The sequence below is a fragment of the Epinephelus moara genome, chromosome 3, assembly GCF_006386435.1.
Source record: "Epinephelus moara isolate mb chromosome 3, YSFRI_EMoa_1.0, whole genome shotgun sequence".
Classification (NCBI taxonomy): domain Eukaryota; kingdom Metazoa; phylum Chordata; class Actinopteri; order Perciformes; family Serranidae; genus Epinephelus; species Epinephelus moara.
The window spans coordinates 13693831-13721065 of record NC_065508.1 but is presented as its reverse complement, the minus strand read 5'-3'; the positions used below and the strand labels follow the sequence as shown (position 1 = coordinate 13721065).

The 27235-nt window shown below is 42.9% G+C and overlaps 1 protein-coding gene across 12 annotated transcripts in view; it reads right to left on the bottom strand.

Moving 5' to 3' along the window:
• The window catches only part of nbeaa (neurobeachin a), a 117388-nt gene that overhangs the window by 12628 nt on the left and 77525 nt on the right, over positions 1-27235 (bottom strand). Inside the window, exons 18-45 of one of the 12 annotated variants that reach the window (XM_050040328.1) lie at positions 26941-27049; positions 26733-26814; positions 26324-26447; positions 26007-26199; positions 24006-24692; positions 23371-23820; positions 22485-22702; positions 21991-22144; positions 21148-21171; positions 20596-20679; positions 19658-19838; positions 18460-18584; positions 18256-18324; positions 17947-18115; positions 17234-17616; positions 15532-15668; positions 12750-12904; positions 11668-11794; positions 10008-10127; positions 7475-7608; positions 6747-6808; positions 5174-5238; positions 4574-4682; positions 2496-2662; positions 1294-1418; positions 1058-1207; positions 474-610; positions 266-383 (exon numbers count right to left, since the gene is read on the bottom strand). In XM_050040328.1, the coding sequence (XP_049896285.1) occupies positions 266-383; positions 474-610; positions 1058-1207; positions 1294-1418; positions 2496-2662; positions 4574-4682; positions 5174-5238; positions 6747-6808; positions 7475-7608; positions 10008-10127; positions 11668-11794; positions 12750-12904; positions 15532-15668; positions 17234-17616; positions 17947-18115; positions 18256-18324; positions 18460-18584; positions 19658-19838; positions 20596-20679; positions 21148-21171; positions 21991-22144; positions 22485-22702; positions 23371-23820; positions 24006-24692; positions 26007-26199; positions 26324-26447; positions 26733-26814; positions 26941-27049 (4658 nt within the window). The remainder of the gene's footprint in view (positions 1-265; positions 384-473; positions 611-1057; positions 1208-1293; positions 1419-2495; positions 2663-4573; positions 4683-5173; positions 5239-6746; positions 6809-7474; positions 7609-10007; positions 10128-11667; positions 11795-12749; positions 12905-15531; positions 15669-17233; positions 17617-17946; positions 18116-18255; positions 18325-18459; positions 18585-19657; positions 19839-20595; positions 20680-21147; positions 21172-21990; positions 22145-22484; positions 22703-23370; positions 23821-24005; positions 24693-26006; positions 26200-26323; positions 26448-26732; positions 26815-26940; positions 27050-27235) is intronic. The other 11 variants (XM_050040330.1, XM_050040329.1, XM_050040335.1 and 8 more) reach the window with 11 other exon arrangements.

Here is a 27235-nt window from a genome sequence, read left to right as displayed (position 1 = left end):
CATGCACTGAGGCCAAAAAAGTGCTTAACCTGAACTTTAAGTGGATTAAAGATACACTGTTTGCATATGTCATGTTTTTGCCAACCTGCCATGCCACTTATTTATTGATAGTCTTGACAAGTTGACTATATTGATGGCAAATATTCAATTATACTATCAGTGGCTGGGAGCCTGTGACAGACTTTTGATAGCAGGTGCATACAGTATCGAGAAATCAGTGAATGTGAGTGTGTTAATGCGAGCAAGAAGAAATCTGCAGACTTACTTCTGTTGGCCATGAAGACCTCCAGTCCGGTATTCTGCAGCAGGTAGCGTCTGGAGAACACAGCTCGGATCTCACTGAACATCCATTTACCGTGCAGACCCTCTGAGTAGGCCAGTACCTGTTGATGTTGGACATAACATATCACAATCTCCCAGAGAATGCAGTCTAAACCTGATCTTTTTTAATAATATAGACAGCTTGCCCTTACTTTGGCATCAGTCGTCTTGAATGTAGGATCCTCCTCATCCACCTCAAAGTAGATCTCAGTGGTGGTGATGGACAGAGTGCCTCGAGCCACCACCACTGGAGCTACTAACTGAGCTGGAGTGCTCAGAACCACAGGGCCTGGGGGGGACAAATGTATGACTCAGGTATCAGTACTTTAGGTATTCGTAGCACTGACAAGCTCATAATACACAACAGTAACACGGATTCGTCACACACAGCAGATAATTTATTTCATGTTAATCAAAACTGATGATTTATTTGCTTCTTCTATTTTGCCTACTGTTTAAAGAACAAATCAGGTGTGTAAGTAAGAGGGGAACCACTGGATTAAATCACGCATTTAGCTCGATTTGCATCAGTTTTTAGTGAATTATGATTTATGATCTTCTTGAGTCAGATAATCAGCTGGATAGTTAGTGCAGCGGCAAAACTTCCAAATGTCCAACTTGCCTTTGGAGGTAAAAAGTCTTGGACGGAAACGTACTAAAAACAAGAGTCATAGACAGTTTACTGTTCAGTCGTACTGTAGTGTTGTGTGTGTGTGTTTAGGTGCGTGCATCTTACCTGCGAGGTTATCAATCTCTTTTTCCTGCAGCAGGCTGACAGCGTCATCGTCTCCCTCCAGCATTAACTCCGCCTCCGGGTTCTGGGTGACCACTGATTGGCTGCGGAAAGTCTTCTTCGACTTAAGCCCCTCTTCATCTTCTTCTGAACCTGTGTTTGTAAGTGTTCATGTGAGTGTATGCAAAAGTAACGTAATGACCAAGTGCATCATGTTTATATCAGTACACGTTACTGACCGTAGTCTTCCAGAGTTTTGAGTGGCACGTCGGCGTGAGTGGATCCAGAGGCATTTCGCACAAATCTCCGTCTCCTCCTCAGGTCGTCCTCCCAGTAGTCTAGACGCCAGAAGTCATGTAATTGGCTGAAGACATAAAAAGGGAGGGGCAAAGATGAGTAATTTCAGTGGTGAGGGAAACAAGGTGTGCACTTTAGGACTTTTTTTCTTCAGGGACAATAAAGTTGGAGTCGAAGTTACAGATGACATTTACGCGAGAAACTTCCAAAACTAATTTCCGACAGTTGAAAGGTTCCTCTTTATTGGGATAAAGGGCAGTATCTGACCAGAGGGGTGTGTTTGACAAACCTTTCCAACTCTGCAAACACCAATAACTGGCTTTAAGGCGAGAAGAAAAACATTAAAGTGACTTCTGTACCCCAGAGCCAGGAAAACACATGAAAAGAAAAGGTTTAGTCATGCAAGTGTTGTTGGGATTTTCAACAAGCATTATGCTAATGTGAACAAATGTTAAAAATACAATTGAGGCCAGACCACTTCAGATGCAATTTAACTTTAATTAATTTTTCATCTGAGTGCGAAAGGTGTTTATTAACAGCATGCACCTTGTGGCATGTAATTATACTTAATCAACAGTGACATGAGGAAGACGGGCCTCAGATGTTGCATGTCATATGTCCTCAAATTAAATCGCATGTCCCCCCCTAAGTCTGGAGGCAGAGCTGGATAGCAAGCAATCATTGATTTAATGTGTGTACATGAGTGTGCTAAATAAGGAGATCAGTCTTACACAACTACCAGGCAGCTGTGGTGTTAGGGTTCAGCTGTCTGTGTGTGCGGAAGATGATGTACAATAAATTATGTTAAATAAGGCTTGATTGTTTCACAGAGCACGCTGTACACGTACCATATCATCTTTTATAAATGTCTATATTTCCGCACTGATCGTATCCCTGATCTGAAAACTGGAAATGGATTTTTGGACTCTTCTGGCTTTTGAATTTACGATGTAAATGACACTGCTTTTACACAAATAAAAGCCCCACTATACATACTGATAGCATTTTCTCATAATATGCAAGAAGCGCTCAGTGTGCACTCAACCGCTGTAACGTCTGCTGTCAAATGACATCCTGTGGAACAGCAATCTAAAAATGTCCCGGGGTATAATTTGACACGCAGTTCCTCGCATCTCCCGCTCACCTCTGTGACATTGTCCCCCACGCTCCGTGCTTATTGGTGAGGATGTTGAGGATCTTCTGTTTCAGCTGGTTGGCAGTCACGTGATCTCGGTGCTTAGCAGCGCTGATGAGGTGATCGCACATTTTCTCCTCCTCTCTCCGATCTGCGGCGTACTGGGCACAGTTAGACTGGAGGAGAGTGGGAGGCAAAGAGTGAATAGAAACAGTAAGAAACAAGTGAGTGTTACTGTCAGAGATGTGGAGATCGTGGTGACGAGGAGGCAGTTGCTGTACAGTATGTACTCCTAAAACACTAATTGATGCATGAGAACAGCAAATCTGTTTAAATGTACTCATTGGAGGTGCTGATTAAAAAAAATCCAGGCAATTGTGAGTGACAACCAGTAACAACAATGAGCATTTACATATTAGCCACTTCACATGATCTTTATTCGCAGGCTTTAAAGCTACAGTAGGTAGATTTTATAAAAAATAACTTTTTTCACAATCTGTCACTACACCTCAACAGGAGTACAAGTGACAGATAATCTGTCATCCTCTGGCTCCTTCTATTAGGAGCACCTAATGAGATATGCAAAACCACGCCTGAGTACGTACATGGCAAAGACAAGCAAACAGAGGACAATCAATGACAAAGAGTAAGCCTAAAGAAAAGTGTTAAACCGAGCCTAAGCTGGAACAAGGGTAAACATTGAAGAGGCTTTTCCAAGGTGGAGTGAGCTACAGAATCTGAAAGGATTCAAAACTGATGTCAGCGTCGAAGAAACACTGATCTGTAACATGAGGCCAGTACCAGTTTTAATCACCTGGCCCATTTGTTTAGGAGAGGAAGAGACCTCTTCGGATAATTAGGCTGAATCCAAAAGTCCAGACTTCAACACACTAGCAGACTTATGGACTTTGCAGGCGTGTTCCTGGGAAGTCTGGGAGTACTTACGGCTGCCCAAAGCTACAATTCATCCGGTCCAGAGGGAGCCTCAAGCAGACTTTCTGCAGACTTTCAGAGAGTCCGCTTGGGGTGCTGACTTAACTGACTTAATAACCCACAATTCATTGCAATACGAGTGTGACTTTGTGTTTTATTTCCATTGCCACAAAAAACAACAACTTGTGAATGTGTAAAATAGCTATTGATATTTAGGCCTATTAAAATTATATCGTGTCATTCTATCGTGAAGGCCAGAAGAATATTTAACCACATCATGATACAGAGATATGTGTAAGTAGGCTGTGGGGGGACTGAAAATGCATTTTATTATTGAGGCTGCACAGTGTAATAGGCAACAAAAATTGGCAGAAAAACACAAAAGAAGGTCTTCTAATGTAAGTAATACTCAATCTATTGAGTTATAGTCCTGTTTTTATTTACAAACATTTCTGTTTTTGAATGTGTAGCTTGTTACATGGAGATGTATTACTACCCTACATTTCTGTTTGGTCACAAAAAAGGCTGTACATGGGATTTATATCTCTGCAGGAACAGATGAGCAGGCACTAATTATCGACTTATATGACATATATGTGAATATGACAGTGGCGTTAAATGTTTCCATGGCAATGAGAAAAACAGTCTGGAGGGCTGTCTATTAGCTGCTTGCAGTCTCTGCCCTCACAGACTATGTGATGACCGTAAATACGTCATTCTATGTACAAGTGAAGTTTGTGAGGGCTCAGTCTGCAAGACCAGAGGGTGGACATTTGGATGGAGAAATAGGCTCCCGGTAAAAATCTCCTGAACAAAGAACACTAAAGAAATCCTATTTGGGAGTTCAGGGAAGGGGGGCTGCACAGTGTGTGCATAAGCAGTGACTGACATGGCATTAGAGACTCCCCCCTGGCTTCGATTGGTTGTTTTCGATCAGGCGCAATAGATTCTTAAAAATGCCATGAGCAGCACTACGAGGGGGCAGAGGAACCTGATTTTCTCACAGATTATCTGTCTCATGTAGTGCTGTCAGGATATAGTGACAGTTTCAGCAAGCATGACAAAAAGTCAAAAAAAAAATCTATACAAGTTCCGTACTGTAGATTTAATTGTGTCAAATCATGTCAGACAAATGTGATGCTCTGGGTGTTTACCTCAAATTCAGCATGTTTGTGCACGTCCTCAGCCCTCTGTCTGTTCAGGATGAACTCTGCTTCGTTGGCAACACGAACAATATGATCCTTCATGGCGTGGCACAGAAGTCTGGTGCAGGAGTGAAGAGAGCGACAAACATTACAGTCATCAGCAACTCCTCCATTTAGAAAAAACTGACTTCTCAATGAGTGGGAATGTAAGCAAGTTTTCCTCAATATGGCAGCCTCTTGTAAATTACATCAACCAGACTGGTCCATCTGCTGCTGATGCTTATGCCTGTATGTATGAGTAAACAGTATGTTTGAGAAGCAGCTTCCTTTTTGGTGTTGTACTTTAATTACACACACTACAGTTTGGATTAAAAGAACAAGATTGTGGCCACTGAAAATAGGCCAGCACAGAACAATTGTACACTTAATTGCACTGTAATGATTCCACTTCCCACTGAACACACGTGGCACTTTGCACTTATCTTGGCAAGGTTCTCATTAGGGCTCTACCACAGCCATTAGTTGAGGAGCACTGATAACAGTGTTGCTGTTAATGTGTGAATCACAGGGAATTATATGGGGTGATAATCAGTCTGTGTGATGGATTACCTTCCCTCGTTGATGAGCTCAATGAAGGCCAGACCAGCGTTCTTCTGGATTGAGTTTTGCCACTCCTGAGTGTAGAGCATACATCAGAGTTCATATGGTTGGAAGCAGGAGTGTTTGATATTGATTAAAGCTGTCACTGTGTGTGCCATTTTACACTGATATACATTTTACACTTGACATCTAATTGAAAACCTGTTTATAGATTAAAAAAACAGTTTTAAGTATCTGTTTTTGGCCAATCAAATACCTAAAGAAATCCAAGAAATCCCTCACAAATGTCTATGGTTTCACAGTATATATTGGGCAGGTTGTTTCAGTAAATCAGCTGATCAACATGCAAGAAGTGTCGGTGAGTACAGAGATAAAACACAGCATTATTCAAGTGGAAATAGACAGTTTCATCATTTACCATCATCAATGTACAGGCAGCACAAGGCTGCACAGAATAAGGATGAAAAAACCTCATAAGAGCTTCTAAGTTTCAATGAAAATGCATCTGTCTAAGAGTACGTGAGTGTTTCATGTGTCTGTGCATATTAGAGAGGAGACTTCTGAGTAGGATGAGAGTGTTGCTGAAAGCCTCAAACTATCAGAGCTCCATTAGCTCCACTGGCTCTTAAGGCTGTGAAGGACACGTGGGAGCATCTCCTGTTACACCAAATGGAGGATCGATATCTGGGCTAGGGTTCGCTCTCCTGGGCATCTAATGGCAGACAAGGCCGGAGCCGGGGGTAATACTATACATGCTGACGAGCAGCCGGCCCCGGAGAGTGGAGGGGAGGAGAAAGGAGAGGGAGTGGTGAGAGGACGGGGCAGTTTGGAGAGTGGTGGAAGATGAAAGTAGTTGTCGGTGAAACACTGAGTTAAAATGGACCCGAAGAGCAGAGGTGTCTGATTGTACAGTAGAAGATGGAGCAGTTAAAAAAAACGGAGAGAAGAAAGCAGAGAACGTGGTTGTAGAGTTGAAAAGAAGAGAATGAGGGAAGAATTGAGGCGCTCCTCAGAGGACACTTAGAGGCAGCCAACAAAACGCACACCATTGGGGGACAAACTTCATAATATAAATGAAAAAGGACAATGGCCGCCTACGGCACCAGGGGAAAGCTCTGAAGTGGTAAGTGCCTCCCTGTTGTCACTCTCAGTCTTTTAAGTGTTTACTCAGAAAAATACAGACACTTCTAAATTCAAAATTATTAACCTGTGTGATTTAATTTTGCTCTTTAAAGTAGCATTCAGCTGGTCATGTTTATGTGCATGTGGAAATTCTCTTTGTGGCCTTGATATTCATGAAGAACAACTGTGGCGTGATGATGCATATAAGTTGATATTATATTACATCTGCACTGCGCTCATTACGGTCAACCCTGCCTCACAGGGCAGATCAATAACTTGACTGCTTCCTGTGTGCAACCGACTCAGCTGATTATGATAGGTCTAGAAAAAACAACAACACTTTAAGAGTGGGGTAGAAAGATGACAAATTGAGGCCAAGCTTTTGAGGCTTTGGCAAAATGGATTACGTGTGTGAGGACAGTAAACAGAGAGACGAGAGGAGGAGTGAGGGGTTACCAACCTGAGAACAGAGCAGCATTACGAGCTCCACCACTGACGTGCTAGACTTCATGCAAACCAGACCTGCAGCACGGAGACATACAGCACAGTCAGGAGGCTCGCTTTCTTTCTCTCTGACACACACACGCACGCACGCACACTGCCGCGAGACATAAAAATATCATCAAAGAAGACACTGTAGTGTCAGTGGTTTCTGCTATTGTATACAGTCATCGTAGTCAAGTTTATAAAAAGCATGCCACAGAGAAGACAGGAACAAACAGTAGAGAGAAAGATGGGGGAAGGAGAGAGTAGGGGGAAGGGAGGGGGGAAGGAGCAGGAGGTGAGGAGCGGGAGAGATCAACATTGAGACAGTGGATCACAAAAACAGGACGCCAGGAAGCAGGTGGGCAGAGGGAAGAATGCATCACATTTAATCTGTAATACCAGTAGTGTTAACGCTACAACTGAACATAATCTGAGTTAAACATGTCGACATGATCTAGCTAGCTATTTGAAAATAGTGCAAAATACTGACTTCATACCTGCTTGACGGATGAGTGAAGCAGCCAGCTCAAAGACACCCACTCATTTACACACTCTCAGCTAATCACACGGTAATACATTCGTCCATTCAGTCACTCATTTTCTCTCAGTCTCTCTCACACACAATCATCGCGGTGAGGGACAGTGAATGGGGAGACTCCACAGAGAGACGCCAGTTAGAGAAAAAGGAGCCGTGTACAGCACCTGTACCTTCTATGAGCAGTTCCTGCCCATGGCTACCCAGCAGCGTCCTGGACAGGAAGGGAGCAAAGTCCACAAAAATCTCCCTCAGCAGGGGGGCCACCTTCTCCAGCGCACGCTCCAGCTTGGTGGTGATGCTGTGGCAGGGGAAATAAGTGAAAGAGAGAAAGATGAAGACGACAGGAGTGAAGATAAAAATAAGCAACATACAGGCGAGGTTAGAAGAGCATGTGAGAAAAAAAAAAACTCGGGGGATATACGGTAGGTGAGGAAGGGAGCGAGAGAAACATGCAAGAGAGCAATGAGTAGAGATAGGTGAGAAAACAGGGAAGAGAGGAAAGCACAGCAAAAATTACACAGGAGAGGAGTCAGGAGAAGGCAAGCTGAGAGACGTTAAAGAGAAAGAAATGTCTGAGATGGACACAGAGGACAAAAAATGTATAGAATTGAAGCGTATGTAATGATGGTTTGGTGTGGAAGCACTATGCCTGGGTTAGTATTGATGTTACTGTAGGTTTTAAGATTAATTGTTAATTAACTTAGCATCGTGGGATGGGTGAAACTGTTTGTGCGTTAGAAGCTACACCTACAAAAACTGTCCTTACTTTCGACTGCACTGGAATAAATGGTACCTATTGTATTAACTATTAGTGGCTTTGTGTGTGCACAGGTTTAGATCTGCAGAGTGAAACACTTTCTATTCTATGTTCAGTTAATAAATGGAGAAAGTAAGGCAGGAAGAGTACAGCAAAGCAGACTAAAATATGGAGCCATGGCAGTGAAGTGCATATTCTCGGCCAAATAAGCATGTGGTTTCTGAAACAGACCTGGGTCACTAGTGTTTACAAATTTTAATTTTGTTTAAGGGTAGCAGATGGGTGACATTTGCAAAAGCCACGGTAAAGGTTAAAGGAAAACTTCACCCCTGAAGTGATCATTAATACAGCAATTACTCACCCTGTGTTGTGTTGAATTCACAAAGAAGACTTAGTTTTTCTTACATGCCTCCATGGTGGACGAAAATTGTAACAGCAAAGCTATATCAAAATGTCCATTTACAAACTCTCACACGACTAGTGCATTATAATCCAAGTCTCATGTATTCAGTTGTTTACACAGTACTTCACCACTAGTCTTTCAAATAGTAAGGTCTTGGTAAAGATGCATGTGTTTGTGAAGTACTCACCATATGACTGGATAAATGAGACTTGGATTATACTGCACGGGTTGTGTGAGAGTTTGCTTTGGTATAGTTTTGATGTTGGTAAACACGCACATCTTTTACGTCACTCATTAAGATTTTTCGGTAACACTTTACTTGAAGGTAGCGACATAAGGGTGACATGACACTGTCATAACTATGACATGACACTGTCATGAACTTGTCATAAACATTTATGACTGCTGTCATTAAGTGTCATTCGGTTTTTGTAATGACAAGTTGACATTGTTTGGGTTGTCGTGATTATGACAACAACCAGGATGACATTACCTTGTCATAACAATAATAATCATTATTACAACTTGTCATAAACACAAAAAGAGGTGCATTTCCTGTTAATGTCAAGTTGTCATAATAAGGACATGCCAAACAAATTTAATGTCAACAGGTCATGACAAAGACAACTTCTGGTAATGTCACTTTGTCTTAAACCTTTATGACTGCTGTCATTAAGTGTCATTCGTTTTTTCATTACAAGATGACATTAAATTTGTTTGGGATGTCCTGATAATGACAACTTGACATCAACCAGGATGACAGTACCAGCAGATGTCTTTATATTAATGTCAAGTTGTCATTACATTATAAGGACATCCCAGGACATCCCAAGCAGGTTTAATGTCAACTTGTCATGACAAAGACATCTTCTGGTAATGTCATCCTGCTTAATGTCAAGTTGTCATAATCAAGACAACCCAAACAATGTCAACTTGTCATTACAAAAAACAAATGACACTTAATGACAGCAGTCATAAAGGTTTATGACATGTACATAATGTTCATGACAGATTGATGTCCGTGTCATGTCATAGTTATGACAGTGTCATTTCACTCTTATGTAGATACCTTCAAGTAAAGTATTACCGAATTTTCTCCTTTTTTGGATTCCTCATTCAACATGGAGCCTCTTTTCTTCATGAATTTAATGGGTTGAATTTACAGGGTAAGTAATTGCTGCACAAATGATCATTTTGTGGCTGGAGTATTCCTTTACAACCTGATTCTGAGTCAGCTTAAGCAAACTGTTGCTGCAAGTTATTTGCAAAGACAGTTTGACTCAGGTCTGATCTTGAGTTCGGGGTTAGTGTGAAGAGACGGCCATGCCAGAAGTGACAGAGCTGACTGTGCTGATATAAAAAACATGAGTGATGCTAACTGTCGAAGCTGTTAGCAAAAACGTCTGTCCTTTCTCCCATGGCATTCTGGGAACATTTAGTAGTGGCTGGGCGTAGCAGAGGGTGTGTGGTGGAGGTGGGGCAGAGAGGGGGTGGGGGAGGGGTGGGGGCATGGGGGACAGGACGAGCATCTCCTTGCCTAAAACACTGTCCTGCATCTCGGGGAGCTGCCTGGAAGCCTGCCAGAGAGCTAAAAGACTTGAGCTCAGGGGGCGTCTGACCGCTGCGCAGCGCACACTGCGCCACCTCACAATAGGCACTGCAATACAAACCACACACATACAAACACACACGCACAGACATGCACACTGATTAAAGAACACATGCACACGCACGCACGCAGCCTCTTACATGCGTGTGCACTGTCAGAAGCACACGTAACTGCACATATAACAAACTGTCTAACATGTCTAAGTAGAGAGTACATTAGCAGAATTGTTACAGTACAGCCTGACACAATGTTTAGAATTATATATTAATTCTTATAGTAATTTCCTAATTATTAACATATCTTATATTTTATTAGCAAGTGTCAGATGTCTATACAAAGTATGGAAACAGACTAAAACACAGATTTATGACAATTTCAAATAAGTAATTCATTCGGGACTGTCGATATTTTCATACTCTACAGTATAATGTTAATTGTGACATTAAAACACAGTTGCCATGTCAGAGATGAAGAGCACCATAGTGTGGACTGAGTGAGATGTGTGGGTGGTATGCGTGCACGTGAGCAGAAAATATGTGCGTGTGAGTCACCAACACAGACTGTATAATAAAGATGGACGACATGACAGCTCCCCAAAAGTGAAGCCAAAACATCTCGATTGCTGGCTGCAGTACAGGTCATAAACCCCGCCCCCTCTATGTTAGCGAGTGGGACATGAGCCAAACTAAACAATCGGAGTTCATGTCAAGCACATTTTCTCAAAGATGCTGTCATTTTAGGCTGCTGTTATCAAGCTGCTGTGTTTTATTTTCTGATAAGTTTGGTTTAATTAGTTATGTGATGCTATAAAAAGGAGGTTTGACATCATTGACAGCTGTATGCGCCAATAGGTGTAGTCGAAATTGGTCTGGCAGCAAAACTTGATACTGCAGAGATCAATACTGCCCAGATTCTGGCTTCAAATTACATCACCAGTGCAAGATGGCGATACTTTGGCTACATTTTTGTACAGTGGGAGTAAATGGAGACCAGTCATCCATCTTTATATATGGTCGTTGGTTACAACAGTTATTTTACTATCTTTCAGACGACTATTATTATTGAATATCAGCTTTAAAGACCAATATTGGAATTAATCCAATATCCTTTTTGTGGCTGATTACTAATTGTGAAACTGGCCTTTTTGTGACTTTTGATTTCTAGTCAGTTGTCACCCAGTACAATTATCAAATTTGCAATTAAAGTGTTTTCTTTAAAAGTCGTTTAATTATTTTAACATGTCAGAACCTTTTGTTACACTTCATCGCTCCTGACATCCTTAAAAAATAGTTATGAGTAATGTCAGGTATATGGGTGCACCCCAGTTGTCCCCAGTCTAACCCTACTGTAATATCAGTGATGGCTGTGAAAGTGAGCTGCTAGTGAGAACTCTTTGGAGAGGATGAAGACCTAAGTGTGACGTGAAAGAGGTACAGGAATGAAGTGGAAAAACGACAGGCGCCCAAGAAAACAAACAAATCAACGTAAAAACAAAAGCCAAAGGGAGGAAAGAAAAAAAAAAAGAAAGAGCGGGAGGAAGGTGAATGGTTGAAGCGATAGAGAGCTTTGCCGTGTTGAGAGCTCTGACCTCATATTCTCCATAGTGTCTTCTGGCATGGGCGCCACCGTCTGCACGGCCGGCAGATTCTTACTAGTCGCGCCGTTCACAAAGGACGAAGAAGAGGAGGAGGAAGAGGAGGCAGAGTCTGTGGCACCTAGACAGCGAGAGAGGAGGGAGAGTGATGAAAAATAAGACGAGCATTATTGTAATATGAATCAAGCATGACCGAGATTATCGTGCGGGATAACAGTGACGGGAACATATTAATGTCCCGGTCATTTGCGACCAAATTCAATTTGGATAGTATTTCACCGGACGTGCTGCTGCTTGTCTTCTGGTAATGGCCCCCGTTTGTGAAAATGGCTTTGTAATCAATATACAGAATCCATTCCAGGGAACAAATCCCTTCCTTGTCCATTATGCATGTATGATACAGTCCAATATGCCTGACGGGGCGACAAAGCCTTGAATACAAATCCACTCTGCTACAATCTGCTGAGTCTGATGCTGCATGGAAACAGCACTGATCTGCATGTCAGCTGCTGTGTATTTGATCCTTATCCTGTTACCACTTTATTCTTATTTAAAACCATATTTGGGTCATAAATATTTAACACATGCTCTTTGTTTTATCTGGTGTTGCCTGCATGGAGTGTGAAAAGTGCACGGTCCAACATAGAGTTCACCAAATTAACTTTCTTGTTAGTGGCCAGGGTATCTTACACTTGCTGTGCGGTCTGGATCCCGCCCTCGAAACAGGCTAAAACTAATCATGAAAGCATCTGCTGGCTCTGTTGGCCAAGTTTGTTTCTATTCTAGTTTGTTCTGGCTGTCAAAGGACAGCAGAGTGAAGCATCAAAGAGTTTGGTAACAAGAAAAGAAATTCAGCTCTGCTTCATAGAGCAGTCTTTGAATAGCTGGAGGCCTTTCACACAAACACCTTCGTCATACTGCAGGTGTCTGTCTGCTGCTTTTCTGCTAAATAGTTACAGCGAAGAAATGTACAGAGTAAAAATACCCAAAGATATACATGTAGGAAGTCAGTTGATAGATGTGGGTGTGAAGAAGACGTGTTAAGGAGTGCACTTTATCTGTGTGGCATCTCTCACCTGTAGTGTTAATCATGCTCTTGGGTGTTGCTGTCGCAGCAGCAAAAATGTTGGGTGTGCTGCCAGCAGTGGCCGCTCCGCTTGTGGTGGGCGTGCCCACCGTGTTGACCGACAGGCTGCCAGGTGGCGGCTTTTTGACTGGAACCACGACACTCCTGTAAGAGACGAGACACAAAGGCATCAGTGACCTGCACAAACAATACTCTTTATCAAAGGCTCCTCAGTGATATCTGAGCTTTGTGTGTTGGTCGGTGTGTGAGAACAACTGTGAGGATGAATGGACAGTCAGTCACAACCAAGATGACAGCACTGGATGTGCGAGCATGTTTACTGTTGGTCGCTGTAACTATAATACAGGTTATAAAGTCCATACTACGGTGGCCGGCAAGGACAACCTATACAAACTGTATAATGGCCCAGAACATTTGCGTTATGAAAAATGTGCCTCAGCTTTAAAAACAATGCCAATTTGAAAACAAGATAATCCAGCAGAAACCTGCTGCAATGAAAAAACATCCTGCAGGAAACCAAAAATACAGAAATAATATTAAGTCAGAAGCACATAAACCCCAAAATCACAAGCAACAGAAAACCGCTGCCTATTCAATGAGCTAAACGGATGTTCTAGGCCTAAGTGGAACAGCTTGATTTTCGCGTGTGTTTCTGAAGCAGGATATAAAACGACAAATACTCTGTTTCACATTTGTCTTTTACAGCAGTGGTTCCCAACTGGTCCAGCAACAGGGTCCAGATTACTCCTAAGTCATAAGTTCGAGGTCTCACAGTTTAATGCATTCAGCGTCACACTTGTGTTTGCCCATGTCGTTGAGCTAGTTTGATGTCTCTGTCATGTAGCTGTCAGTTAGTGATTCACTCTACAGCAGAAAATGACTCTTCATAATAAAAGCTATGTCTTGTGTGTGTGTTGTTGTTTTTTTTAATTCTTTTTTATTTTATTTTATTTTTTTTCTTTACAAACTTGACATGTTTGCAAGTCACCTGCGGTCCATTCGATATGGGTCCATGACCCACTTTTGGACCGTGACCCACCAGTTAGGAACCACTGTTTTACAGTATTATTAAAGAGCAACAGACTTCTATAGTGCCCCCTAGAGGCCTGGACCCATTGTGTTGACAGAATATAAAGTGTATTTTTTGTTGCATTTGATTTGGGGGGTTGAGTGTTTCTGATTTTCTGATTTTTTTCTGTATTTGTTTTGGATTTTTGTATGCCTTTTAAATTGGCACCATTTCTGAAGCTGCAGCTCATTTCTCCTGGTCGAAATGTTCTGGGACACTGTGGTGCGTTTGCCTTTGTTGGCCACCATAGTGTAACCCTCTGAGGTCATTTTGGGATTTCAATCCTCATTGTATAAAATGAAATTGGCCTTTGATTGCCAAATTAATAGTTTTTACCTCTACTGCATGTCATCACTTGAAACAGTTCACAAAACTTTTCAAGCTGCACCACCTGATTTTCTTACAGTGCATTGGAGTGTCCCTACATCACAAGACCATTGTTCATGCTTTGAAACCTAAAGTTAACATCAGGGATAAAGAATAATAATTTGGGATTTGAGCACGAGTGGGAGCTTCAGCAAATCAAGATCAGAGAGTTTCTTTCATGTCAGACAAACATATAGTTGCCAAAAGTTATAAAATGCTTTAAAAACTGCTTTGTGCAACACTATTAAATATTTCAGGCAATAGATCAGTTTCTAATTGTTGTAAAAAGTTGTTCAGAAACATATTATAATACGGCACTGCCATTATTTCTATATCTTATAAGCTTGTAGCTAAAACTAGTGATGGTGAACACTGAAAATTCAATAGTTTGGCTAAAATAGCAGTGACTGTTGAGAAGAACGAACACATCTTTATTTAAAAACACTATTAAAATAGTGTTAGTAACTACAGATTTGCCATTTATTTATAAATATCAAATGTATCAAGGCTGTCTGCGTGAGCTGTAGACATCCTGTAGACGGATATGGAGCCTTTCATGATCTATTATGCGCACTTCAATCAATAAGTTAGCTCTCAAGGACTGCCACGGAGCAGGATCAAGGAGACTAAGTGATGCACAGCCGATATGAGCAGGTCATCACTCAGTGGAGAGTCTATATCGTAACAGTTTGGACAAGAGAGGAAAATTTTAAACTTCTGTTAAGACTTTATGTCCTGTCATATCCAACAACTTTATTATTCAACAACAGTATCTCTCTCCTAAGATTTGAGTCTGACAGAGGCTTAAATCAATATCAACAATGGAAAGGAGAAATTAAATCAACAGTATGTCAGTCAGGATTTCTGATAGTGGTGTCACTGCTGCTAAAAACAAATAATTGTCTTTCTGTTTTTATATTGAATTCTCAAACTAAACGTGTCTGTTCCGAAATATGCAGCGCACAGTGCATGCAAGGAACTATTGACAAGACATTTTGCAGAATCCACATTTTCATTTTTCGTATCTGTGCATTATTGGAGCTTCACACATAAAAAAAAAATCTATAAGACTGCTGGCGAGTAAAGCACATTATGTTTGCTTGTAAATGTTACTATCCAGAGAGCTTTGTTCGAAGGAGAGGGTCACTATCTAAATACCAATCAATTGATTGATTCCTGCGTCCACTGTTTTTCCAAAACTGATGAAAAACAATTTGTAACATTGCAGTATGCTAAACAAAGCAAAAGATCCGTATTGGCTGGAAAAATGGATTCATCGATGGATGTGTCAGGCTCTAATGTTTTTCTGCATCTTGTAGGTCAAACAGCAACTGACCTGTCGAAGGAGTGGAACTGCATGGGCAGCATGGGGTGTGTCTTCAGGGCAGGGTCTGGGTGATAGGGCGTCGGCCCAGACTCCTGTCCCAAATCTCCGCCATCGACTGGAGCCGCCACCAAGCTCTTCAGGATCTCCTGCAATTCAGAAAGAACAACCCATCTGGTGACTACAGGACACAAGCTGTCAGAGTTTTAATGGCTCAACTAGTTCTTGGCTGTTTTTCAACTTGTTAATGTGGTGCGACGACTTTCTAAATGTTGTTTCAGTGTTGGCTTTCATATGTTTTACATTGCAAAACATTATTATTGCCTCTGACAAAATCCAAAATAGAGCAAACTTAACTAAAGCCCTGTTTCCACCAAGCAGTTCGGTACGCTTTTTTCCCATTTCCACCTTGAAAAGTTGTGGATGGTACCAATGAACTGCTCCATACCGTCCCCATTTTTGGTCCCCCCTCTGTTGGGGTACCTAGCACACAGATCTGGTACTAAAAGGTGGAGCTGTGAACACTGCAGTCTATTGATTGGTCAGTAGAGGACGGTCACTCTGCTTAGGGCTGAGTTGTGGCGGGTTTTGACGCTCATGTAACCACTGGAGAGTTTTATTAGTAAACTGTAACTATAAAATGAAGGGATGTTTTGTTGCCTCTCACAGCAGCTGGAGTCTGAGAAAAAATAACTTAATTCACAGGGCCGACTGCCGGCGACTTTTAAGGTGGAACGTTTATTTGTAATGTTAGTCAGTGTATAAGTTGACGACAGGAATCCATCAGCACACCTTAAATTTCAGTGTGACAACTTTGACCATTACTTTACTCTTTATACTACATACTCTTTTAGTAATGAGTGGATCCTCAAGCGTTTAAAAACATATATTAATTTAATCCGGATAATGTGAACTGCACACAACCCAATCCTCACTCGGAGAAACAGTGTCGTTCCTGTGGGCTACAGCAACACTAAACCCCCGAGCTTGCCTTAGAGGGACTAAATGCACAAACCAGCTTATTTTAAATATCCCATTGAGGGAGACTCTCACTGCAGCCTGTTCTTTGGACGATAAAGAGGTGCAGACTGTTAAAGTGAGTGCACGGAGCAGTGAGCGACAACAACTCGCCCACATGAAAGAGTACTGTTTGCAGTGGAAATGCTAAGCAGACCCAGGGTCTCGTACCATGTCTAAAGGGTTACTTTTGTTTCCAACGGTACCATACTGAAATTTGGTGAAAACAGGAGCTTAAAAAGCAGTAAACTATTAATGTATTTCAATGATACATAACCTTAAACAACCTTACTGATAGCTGCACATGTGTAAAGAGCTTGTCTCTATTCAGACTTGGCAAGAAAAGGTAAGTTCTGTATTTTCCAACCCAGACCCCATTTTCCCAAGTTTTTGTGTCTAAATGACTGATAGGAACAATAATTCTTGAAACTGCTCCAGTATTGAGTGCGAGCGCTGTAGCAGGCCGCAGCGAAACAGGGTCCAGGCTGAAGAAAATACCACAGCCACACAGCTAAAATACAGATGAGGCTTGATTATCCAAACTATATTTGAAAGTACATGAGGATGCGTGGGATCTCAATAGTGCAGACTAAATGCAAATGTATTTCCTGACCACATTTATCATCTCTATGAGATAGATATAGACATATTTGGACGAAAGCAGCCAGGTCTGAATGGGGGCGTCTCACAGACCCACCTTGACATTGATTCCTTTGTTTGTTTGGCTGATGCTGGAGATGGACGAAGGCGGAGCTTGGCTGGAGTTGGGGTTGGAACTGGGGTTGTGGGGAGAATCCAGAAGGCTCTCCTGTGACCTCCTGACATCAGACAGACTACACAACAGATCCGTGCCTCCTCCCCCGCCTCCTCCCCCCATGTCTCTGTCTCTGTCCCTGTCCGTTTCTCTCCCCACCAGGCCGAGGCCGAGCCCCAGGCCCATCTCCGAGCCGTTCAGGGATCCAGCCACGTGGCCCTCCTCTCCAATGCCTGAGTCTGTGTGGGGGAGGCCGGCGCGGGGAGAGTCGTCCACCGGGGTGGGGGTCTGCTTGTCACGGTCGGAGAAGGCTGAGGATGGGTGCTCTGGAGGAACACACACACACAAGAATTAAAAAAAAGGAGTTTCTTTGTTTAAAATGCATCGCCAAGAAATTCCACAACATACTGTGTTTTTTATTCATCCTCAGCTATATCCTCATGTTTCTAAGCTTTATTTCTGTGTCAAGTAATACCCATCTTTCTTCTCTCTTCTCTCTTTCATCCTCTAATTGTCTTGGATCCTTGACAAAGGTATTGTTGTTTGCCTGAAGCCTGTATTCACTATACAAATGCTACAATGATGAGTCACCAGCTAGCTCAGCCAAGATTACTCTAATATTGAGGGTACTGCAGTAAAAGAAGAAAGAGAATCACCTGTGCTGGTTGGGGAGTTGATCTCGTGGCGGATGCTTCTCCCCGATAGGCTGGTGGACCTGCCGATCTCTCGCTGGGGTTCCAAAATGTCCCGGTACTTAGATACCATGAGAACTGAGATAAAGTAGACGACTGCCAGTGCCAGAAACTGAGCCTGCTTACTGTCATCCTGCAACAAAATATCACACATACACGCACATTTATTCAGTAAAAACAACACTCAAACAGAAATACAGGTGTTTTTTGTCTTTGCACTTCTACCCAGACTCATACTGTACACACTAAAAATACACACAAACACATGCTTACCACATCTCTAAAAACCACAGCTCGAAGACGATTGATGTCGACATCCTGCAGGAGTCTGTCTGGATCCTGCTAAATATGAAAGACAGAATGTAAAATGTGGTGCGTCATACTGTACACATGCACGTTTTCATGTCAGAAGTGTTGTGTGCAGGATGTGCATTTGATTCCTCTGCATGTGTGTGTGTGTGTGTGTGTGTGTGGTACCTTGCTGGTGGTGGAGGCACTGTGGAGGCTGTCCTGTGACTTGCTGCTGGTTAAGGACGACTTGCAGCTTCGGTCTCTCTGTCTCTGTCTGCACTCCAGACAGTTCCTCACTGCCACGCAGCATACTGATGGACACACAGAGGTGGAGATGAAACCTGTAAGTATTTTATACTGGGGGAGCTTTTTACACATCATAACATTTCTTTTTGATGTACCACAGATGCACATATGTATTTGTTTTAAGGCTATGTACATTTGACCCAAAAGAACATGCAATATAAATACGATCTAATAAATATAAGTAAGCAGATACACTAAATAAAAAGATGGAATGTAATAGTTAAAGACTTAGAAATCTAAAGATGCAAAATATGATACATTTTAAGTGACTGTATCAATCGGCTATCATTCTGATAACAGTTCAGTGTCTGGAGGCAGCAGCCAATATTTTGGGGCTTCAAGTGGAATCAGCAGATATCCAGATAACGGATATCTGGGCCAAGGCGTACTCTTCTGTGCGCTGGGCATTGTTTACAGTCCAATTAGCAATTTGAGACGTGAAAATGAAGTTGGCAGGAGTTCACTGCCATAAACAGATATCTGCACGTGAATGCAAATAAAAAATGTCAGACAATAGCCGATGGATTCTGAGACTGAATTTCAGCCAAGGTGTCCCTGCATGCAACCAAAGCCCATTCAGAAACAGAATGCTTTCAATACCAAAATCTTGTTTCGTTGCCTACACATTCTGCACACATATGCAGACATCTGTTTATAGTGATTAGGATTTCTTAAACACTATTTTAAATTGGGGGAATATTTTCTTTCCCTGTTAACAGTCAGTCGGCTTAGTGACAGAAGATTAATCTAGAACCATTTCTTAAGTCATATATTATTAAAAAATGACATATTCTGTGTAAATGAGAAGGCACTGCTGCTTTTCTTTCATTAATATCATTGTAATTGTAATATCTTTGGGTTTTGGACAAAAAAAGAAAATCTGATGATGTTACCTAAGGTTTTGGGAAATTATGATTGGCATTAATTGAAACAATAATCAACTGATTAATCGTCAAGAAAATAATTGCTAGTAGCAGCCCTACTCAACAAACCCATGAAGCTTTGTGAGAGTCTGACTCCACAGTCAAAATGGTTCAGATACTTTGGTTAAGGCTGAATAAATCCAACGAGCACACACCCAGGCGGAGGCATTGCCTCATCAGCCCTCCTGACGACATGTTCTTCTCCGCTTCAATCTCGCTGAAGTTGAGGGAGCTGGCGAACACCAGTACGTCCACCATGGCCATGAGACGGGACAGGAAGGTGACCGCTGTTTCTGAAGACATGCCTTGTGTCGCCTCGATGTTCTCCAGCTCCGTCTGGGAAAGGGAGGATATATACACACACGCTTGCCAGTTATTCAGTGAAAAACCAGCATGTTAACACAATAAAGTGGATGCTCTCTCACTGGTTTAAGAAAGGTGGTGAGATACTGTAGTATCCTCTTCTTTTAAACAATGGAAATAACCTTTATAAAATGCATTATCATCGTGTTTTACATGAGCATGACCACAACAGTCATGGCTGTTTGTACCAACAAACAGGAAAAGCAACCTTTGGCATCATGCTGGTTTAGTGAAATACATACTTATATGATGAAATCTGGCAACATGAGGTGTTCTACACAACACACAGGAAGTACAGCCTGATGACACACAGGTAATGGTAACAGTGGGATCGTGACAGTAGCAGTGTGGCCTGGCACTAGTGCACAGACAGGTGAAACTAGCCTGGAGAATATTTCATAGGAAATTTAATTAGTCCCCTCATGTTGACACCAAGATTTAAATGACCAAATGTTCTGTATATCTACATTAAAAAATAAATCTGAAGGCAGCAACACAGGGGTTAAAACCTGCAACCAAACCAGTGTGTGGTTTGCTGTGTCTCTGCTTCAGTAAGCAGGATGTGCAGGGCTGTGGAGAGTCGACAAAGTGCAAGCATCTGGAGGCTGGTCAGAGCAAGTGAGCACAGACATTTGGGGGAATAACAGACACACAAGGTGAGGACAGAAGGGCTTGGGTTGGTGCTCTTAGCTCTTCTGGTGATGGTGGGAGTCTCAGGCTCTTTACGCACCTCTCCCCCTGCGCCTCCTCCCCCAGGAACAGGGGTCACCTCCTCTCCCTTTGACCCCCTCTGGGGTCCGGCTCCTCCTGCCTTCTTTAGTGTTGATACAAATGGGACAATCTTAGCAGATGCAACCCCCAAGGACTTCTGGAAAACTCTCATGCTTTTTCTCTCATTAACATACTCTATCTATTTTCACCTCTAAATATATCCTCTCATTATAATCTCTCCTTATTATTGATCCACCCCTTGGTTTTTAAGTCTTTTTTATTCCCCTTATTTGTATAATATTCTGACAATGTTAGAATATTATACCAAGTGTATCTAGTTCAGTATATCTGGCTCATATATTTGAAGAACTAGATACACTGAGAGGTCAATGCATACCCACGACAGATACAAACAGTATAAGGGGGAGTACTGATTAGCAGCAAAGAAGCACAACAAATAGAAACACTATGGATGTCAGACAAGCAAGGTTTAGTGTCAGTCACAATGGTAAATAAACCAGAAACAAAGTATTAGTAGAATAGAAAGAGAGCAGAAGAAACTGCAACTTACAGTGTTGGCACTACTCTTAGAACTCTGTACATGCAAAAACACAGACAAAAACAGAGACAAAAAAGACGAGAAAATACACAGAATACATGTAACACAGAGAGGAAAAGAAAAAAGAAAGATGATTAAATTAAATACGTTATCAAACTATCAAATTAAATAGATTGTTAATTTAAAGGGGTTAGAACAAAGATCAAATAAAGGTTCAAATACTGTGCAAGAAGTGTTAGGTTGACAGTTAAATATGTGGAGATACAGATGAGAGGAATCCTGAAAATGTTCTTGAAAGTTTAATTAGTTTACCCATTTAAAAAAATACAAAATATGGAACACAGGACAAAATCTAAAACCTATATAACAGGGCAGAGTATCAGTCCTTGATACCTTTAAAGTGACAACCAAAATAACCCAGTGCCAAGTAACATTGAAACTTCTCCAGTCAAACAATACCTGCGTTTGATACTTTTTGTACCCAGATCTAGAAAAAAAGACTATTTGTAAGGTTTTGCTCGCAGGGAGGAGTGGTGGAGGCATTTTACACAACTGAACGCATCCATTCAGATAATGGGTATTGAATTAAGTGGAAAAAAGGTATCCAATAAAGTACTCTATTGGTATCTGTATTGCCTTAAGGGTAAGGGTACTATTGAAATCTTTTAAATGACACCCAGCCCTGCTATTCAATCATGCAAGATCAACACTGCCCTGAGCATTGGGGGGGCGGGAGGGGGTTCCTCAAAGTCTGTGTTTGGCGTTAACAAATAAGTTACAGGCCTACATGAATGAGGCAGCTGTTGACCTGCAGTTTCCCCTCCTACCACAGAGGGGCACAGTAGAGCCACTTACAGAAGGGGAGGTGGCAGCAGACAGGAGAGGCAGGATGCCTCCACAGGCGATGATGATGTTGTCCACCATCTGAGAAATGAGGTGGATCGTGTTGTGGACGAAGATGATGTTCTCGTTGCTGTTCACAAAATCCATCACCGACTTGGTGGAGTGGCTGAGATGGAAAATAAGAGTTGGATGGATGATAAAAAAAATACAGTTTAGAAATTGATACATGATGGCTAATATCCTAAGTCTAATCTAATTTTAAATTCATGTGTGATCAGTACAGATGCCCCAAAAACAAGGCTTGAGTGCTAGTCATACTAGTTTATGGGATAAAAGATATTGTAGAGGTTTGTCTCAAACTACACTCACAGGTTTGTTCAAACTGACTGTATCTTATAATCAAAGGTATTAAAGATTTGAACGATGGTAAACTAACAGAGAAAAGCTAACTAACCTACTTTTGTGTCTGATTGCAAGAGACACACACATGAGACATCCTAACTCACCTCCTCCATACATGCACATCAGTCTCCAGGGCGAACAACAGGTCAGTGAGCAACCTCTGGTGCATTGGAGACCATTTGAATTCCGGTATGCGGAACATGGTCGTGCGCGGGCCGGGGCTGAACTGCCGGCGCTGCTCCTCCGTCATGGGCATGCCCCTAAAACCCAGATCGACGCGTAGGTCCCGCTCCAGCTGGGCTGCGGTGCGACCGTGGAGGGCCTGAAACATGGTGGGGGCAAAGATTCGGTCAGCCAGCAGAGGGCTTTCAACACATCTCCTACTAGTTTAATAGAAAACTTGGCTTTCACACAGTTATGAAACTCAGTTTCATTAGCGAAACCACAGAAGACTCTCTGGGACTTCTGTATTCCCTGATTTATTAGAGAATTAGTTCATGTGTGGGCAGTCGCTTGGCTTTTCTGGTGAGACAAAGTGTCCATGGCTGAGCTTTTTACACTAATCAACACACAGAGACAATCACAGTGGGGCTGCTGCAGCCTTAGGGTTGGAGAAGAAGGCTTGTCATTGCCACTCAAAGCTTCCTAGGTGTGCTGGGTTTTAGTTGAAAGACAGCGGGAGAAAACATCCAAGAATGACGCTTGGTAATGAGACAGTATACACCCATCAACCACAACATTGAAACCACTGACAGGTGAAGAGAATAATTAATCATCTGTGTACAATGTAATGTTCTGCAGGGAAACTTTGGGTCTTGGCATCATGTGGATGCCACTTGAGACGCACCACCTGCCTCAACACCGCTACAGACCAAGTGCCGCCATCATTGCAACAACACTCCCTAATGGCAGTGGCACCCCTCCAGGACAATGCACCATACCACACCGCAAAAACTGCTCAGGATCAGCCAAAGCCACACACAAACATACCTGAGTAGTCGCGGTAGTTTGGATCTTCTTCGTGTCTTTGTCTTTTCCGTCATCTGACCTCTCTGTATCAGAGGTGGTGCTGGCTGTGTCTCCCCCAGTCTTAAGCCCCGCGACCTCTCCCTCTGCCCCAGATGTGCCCTCTCCCTCTGGGAAATCGGGTCTTGAGGCTCCCTGTATCTGGGCTTGGCTCTCTGCCTCAGCAATAGAGCTGATGTCAGCAAGAGGGCTCTGGATCTTAAAGGGCCCGTCCTCTGGAAGTTCCCCAGATGTGTGGCTCTGGGTCTGCGTTAAATCAGAGCCGCAGCTGGTCATGTGGGCCAACAGGCTGAGGTCATCGCTGGCGCTGGTTGTGGAGTGAGCCGGGACTGGGCCGGATGGAGTGGGCTGGTCTGGACTCGGCAGTACGAGGGGGTCTGTGGCTGCCAGAGCTGGGAGCAGCTTCTCGTCAACCTGGAGGAGATGAATGGGGCGATAAAAAAGATAAAAGAACATTTCGACATTTGGAAAAATCTGCAGCAACGACTATTTTTCTTTTGAGACAGTAGAAAAACTATGTGGTACTACATTCTATGTCGGCAGGGGAAGATGCGGATCCACAGACTTTAATCACAGATAATCTTCATATTACATCTTACCTTGCTGAAGAGAAATCCGTTGTTGCTCGGGACACTGTCCTTCTCATCAGCCAACGTGATGAGCGGACCCATGTTCCCATCATCCTCCAGGCTGACACCCGAAAGCCCCAGGCTTGACGCCATCCCGACCCCTGAGCCTGGCGTGTCATCTTTAGGTGCCAGATTCCCATTTAGGTTTTGAACTACAGCGCAGTAAGCACTGTCCAGGAGAGAATCCACCTCTACCAGAGGTCCGTTCTCCATTCCTCCCCCACCTCCTCCACCCACACCACCACCAAGGCCTTCTGGAGATAAGTCCAGGTCATCCAGCTTCACTTCCGTGGCCTCTACCTTCTCTGCTTTAATGTCCACCAGCAGGTCGTGGACCTCCACCCTCACCCCTGGACCAGCGGCCTGCTCCCCAGGTGTCAGGGATTCTCCGTTGGGTCGCTTCACAGCGCCCTCTGCGAGGAGGTTCCGCGAGTCTCCTCCGGCCCCCTCGCTGTACTCTGCCTCGCTCTCGGGTGTTTGTGTCTGGGAGTTGTCATCAATCTCCAGGTTGCCGTTGACCACAGGGGCGGGCGTAGCGGAAAGCCCAGAGATAGTGGACACAGAGCCTTTCTTCCCTTTCTTCATGTTTTCCTCCTCCTGGCGTTGGTACTCTTCGTACATCTTGGCCAAGTACTCTTTATGGGCTTCGTAGGTCACCTGTGACAGATGGTGGGGATGGAATTGGTTGTGTGATCGGAACACAAGCACTGACAATAGCTAACCTTCACCTCAATCAACATCAGCGGAGTTCATAGATCATGTGTACCTAAGGCTGCATGGATAAATTTGGGACTAGCATAACAGGGCTATTAGACCATCATCCATAGACATCATTTTAGGCTGTGGGAACCTGTGATCGTACTTTTAACCATGTTTTTTGACATTTCATAGACTAAATGATTAATCGATTAGTCATGAAAATAACTGGCAGATTAACTGATGATGAAAATATTGTTAGTTTCAGTCCTATGAATCACATCAACCAAAGGAGCTAAATGACATGTGACATACTTGTGCATGAAAAAGAAAACTAAATCTTTAAAATGAAAGTCCATCTTCCACCCAACTTTAACATATTGTTCTACAGTATCTCATTGATTAATTACTCTGTGATCATCAGTGGATTTAAGTCGAGATTAGCCTTGTCAACCTTCTTTGTCTTCTTCTACTTGGTTTATTTGCTCTGGCAGATGCATCTGCTCCACCTCCTGGTTAAACAGATTTCTACCTGACCTGGCCTGCCTCTGGCCAATCACAACCATTAACCTAATATGGGACATGTTTCAGAGGATGACTGACAACTGGCGGAGCCTTTGTGCTTTACGTGATGACACCATTTTTGGTTTGCTTACAGGCCGGGGACACTTTGGTGAACATAAACCTAGCTTAGGAAAGACGAGCGCCACAGATGATGTGGAACTTTCTGTTGAAGTACCATTTTAAAATCCTGATGACAAAAACTGTCCTACTTGTTCACAGACATATTGATGCTGCACCATCACATCTCATCTCTACACGCTGCAGTGTCTGTTTACATTTGTCCGTCGCTCAGCGGCATTTTGATTTACAGCCGTAAATAACGCCTCTTGGAGACTGAAATAGAACTGAGAGGTTTCAGGCTAATGCTGATGCCAGGCTGTAATTTCTACTCTGCTTCTACAGGATTTACTAACATCTCAAACTGCATTTAAACTACTTCCAACAACAATTTTGTTACAGTGTTACAGTGACAGTGATTGCAGCAGTGGGAAAATATGGGCTAAAAACTGAACAGTAAAGCCCTGAATAATGTCAAATGTAATGTGGCTGCGTGGCATTCTAGTCTATTGAAGGCTCCTCTAGGTGGAAAACTGTTTCTGTGTCCTAATCGATGGATTTCTTCGTGTTTGATGGTTAATTGTAAATGAAAAATGGTGGATGTACAGATAAGCCTTTGCTCTTTGATACTTTGAGTGCACATCTCACTCTCACCTTTGAGTGTGCGATGGATAGGGTATCAACCCAAACCCTCCACCCTCCCCATTCGTATTTGATGGCGTGATAGAGCAGGATCCTGAAGATGTTGTACACCATCTCTGTTATCTTCTGCTCCTCTGGGTTCTTGGGGTTGATGTATCCCAGGGAGAACATCCAGTCCTGCCACACAGAGCACTGCAACAGGCAGCTGGGACACAACACAAACACTGGATGTGAGTTGGGCTGCAGCCGGAGCTTATTATCAAAATATAACAAGAAGTAAAAGACAAGCAGTGAAACAAATGCAAGTCTAGTCATTTGTGTGCTCTTACCGCCGGTTTTCTCGGCTGTTACTGAAGAGTTTGATCATGTCGGAAAGAAAGAGTCTTCTGACTTCCATCAGCTCTGCGCTGGGAGAGGAGTTCTTCAGCAGGGTGGCCACTACCTTCAGAATCACTGGGTGGGAGGTAAGAATCAGAGAACAGGGGAGAGGAAGTGGAAGAGGAACGAGATGAGAGTGTGAGAGAAACAAATATTTAAAAAGTATTTTGAATGAGAGAGAAAAATTGTGAGGGACAAGAGAGTGAGAGGCAGATCAATAAGTGGGAGATGGCAGCAGTGTCGGCTTCTGAAATGAGCCTTTGTTGTTTGTTTACTCACATTAAAACAACACTGCATTATTGGCAGACCAAAGAACGCGGAGAGACAGGCAGAAACAGGCTACAGTGCTTTTGTACTTACTGGGATTCTGGATCTTGACAGTGGAGTCGGGCTCAGGGTGGGGTTTGTGAACCACCTGGGTACAGACCTGCTCTGTCAGAATCTGCGCACACACAGAGGAGTTAACAGCCGTCAATTAAATAAGACAACTATCACCTAAATTCTGACAACTTATCACTTACTGTACGTTGCTATAGTAATGCAGCATGTTAATGAGCCAATCACTTACCTCATACAGAGTGTTGTAGGTGGTGACAGAGACAGTGTTGGTGTGCATCATCAGCCTCTCCCCCAGCAGTGTGAACAGACTGTGCGTGTGCATGATCTCTACCTTCCTCCTGCAGGGAAACACACACACACACACACACACACACACACACACACACACACACACACACACACACACACACGCAGCTTGCCATTCATTACTGAATTTATGACAGTTGAATTTGACATTGATTGTCAGTGCCCTGATGACAGTCTGATATTGGCAGGTGGCACCATGTGGCCCTGTCAGTTATGAC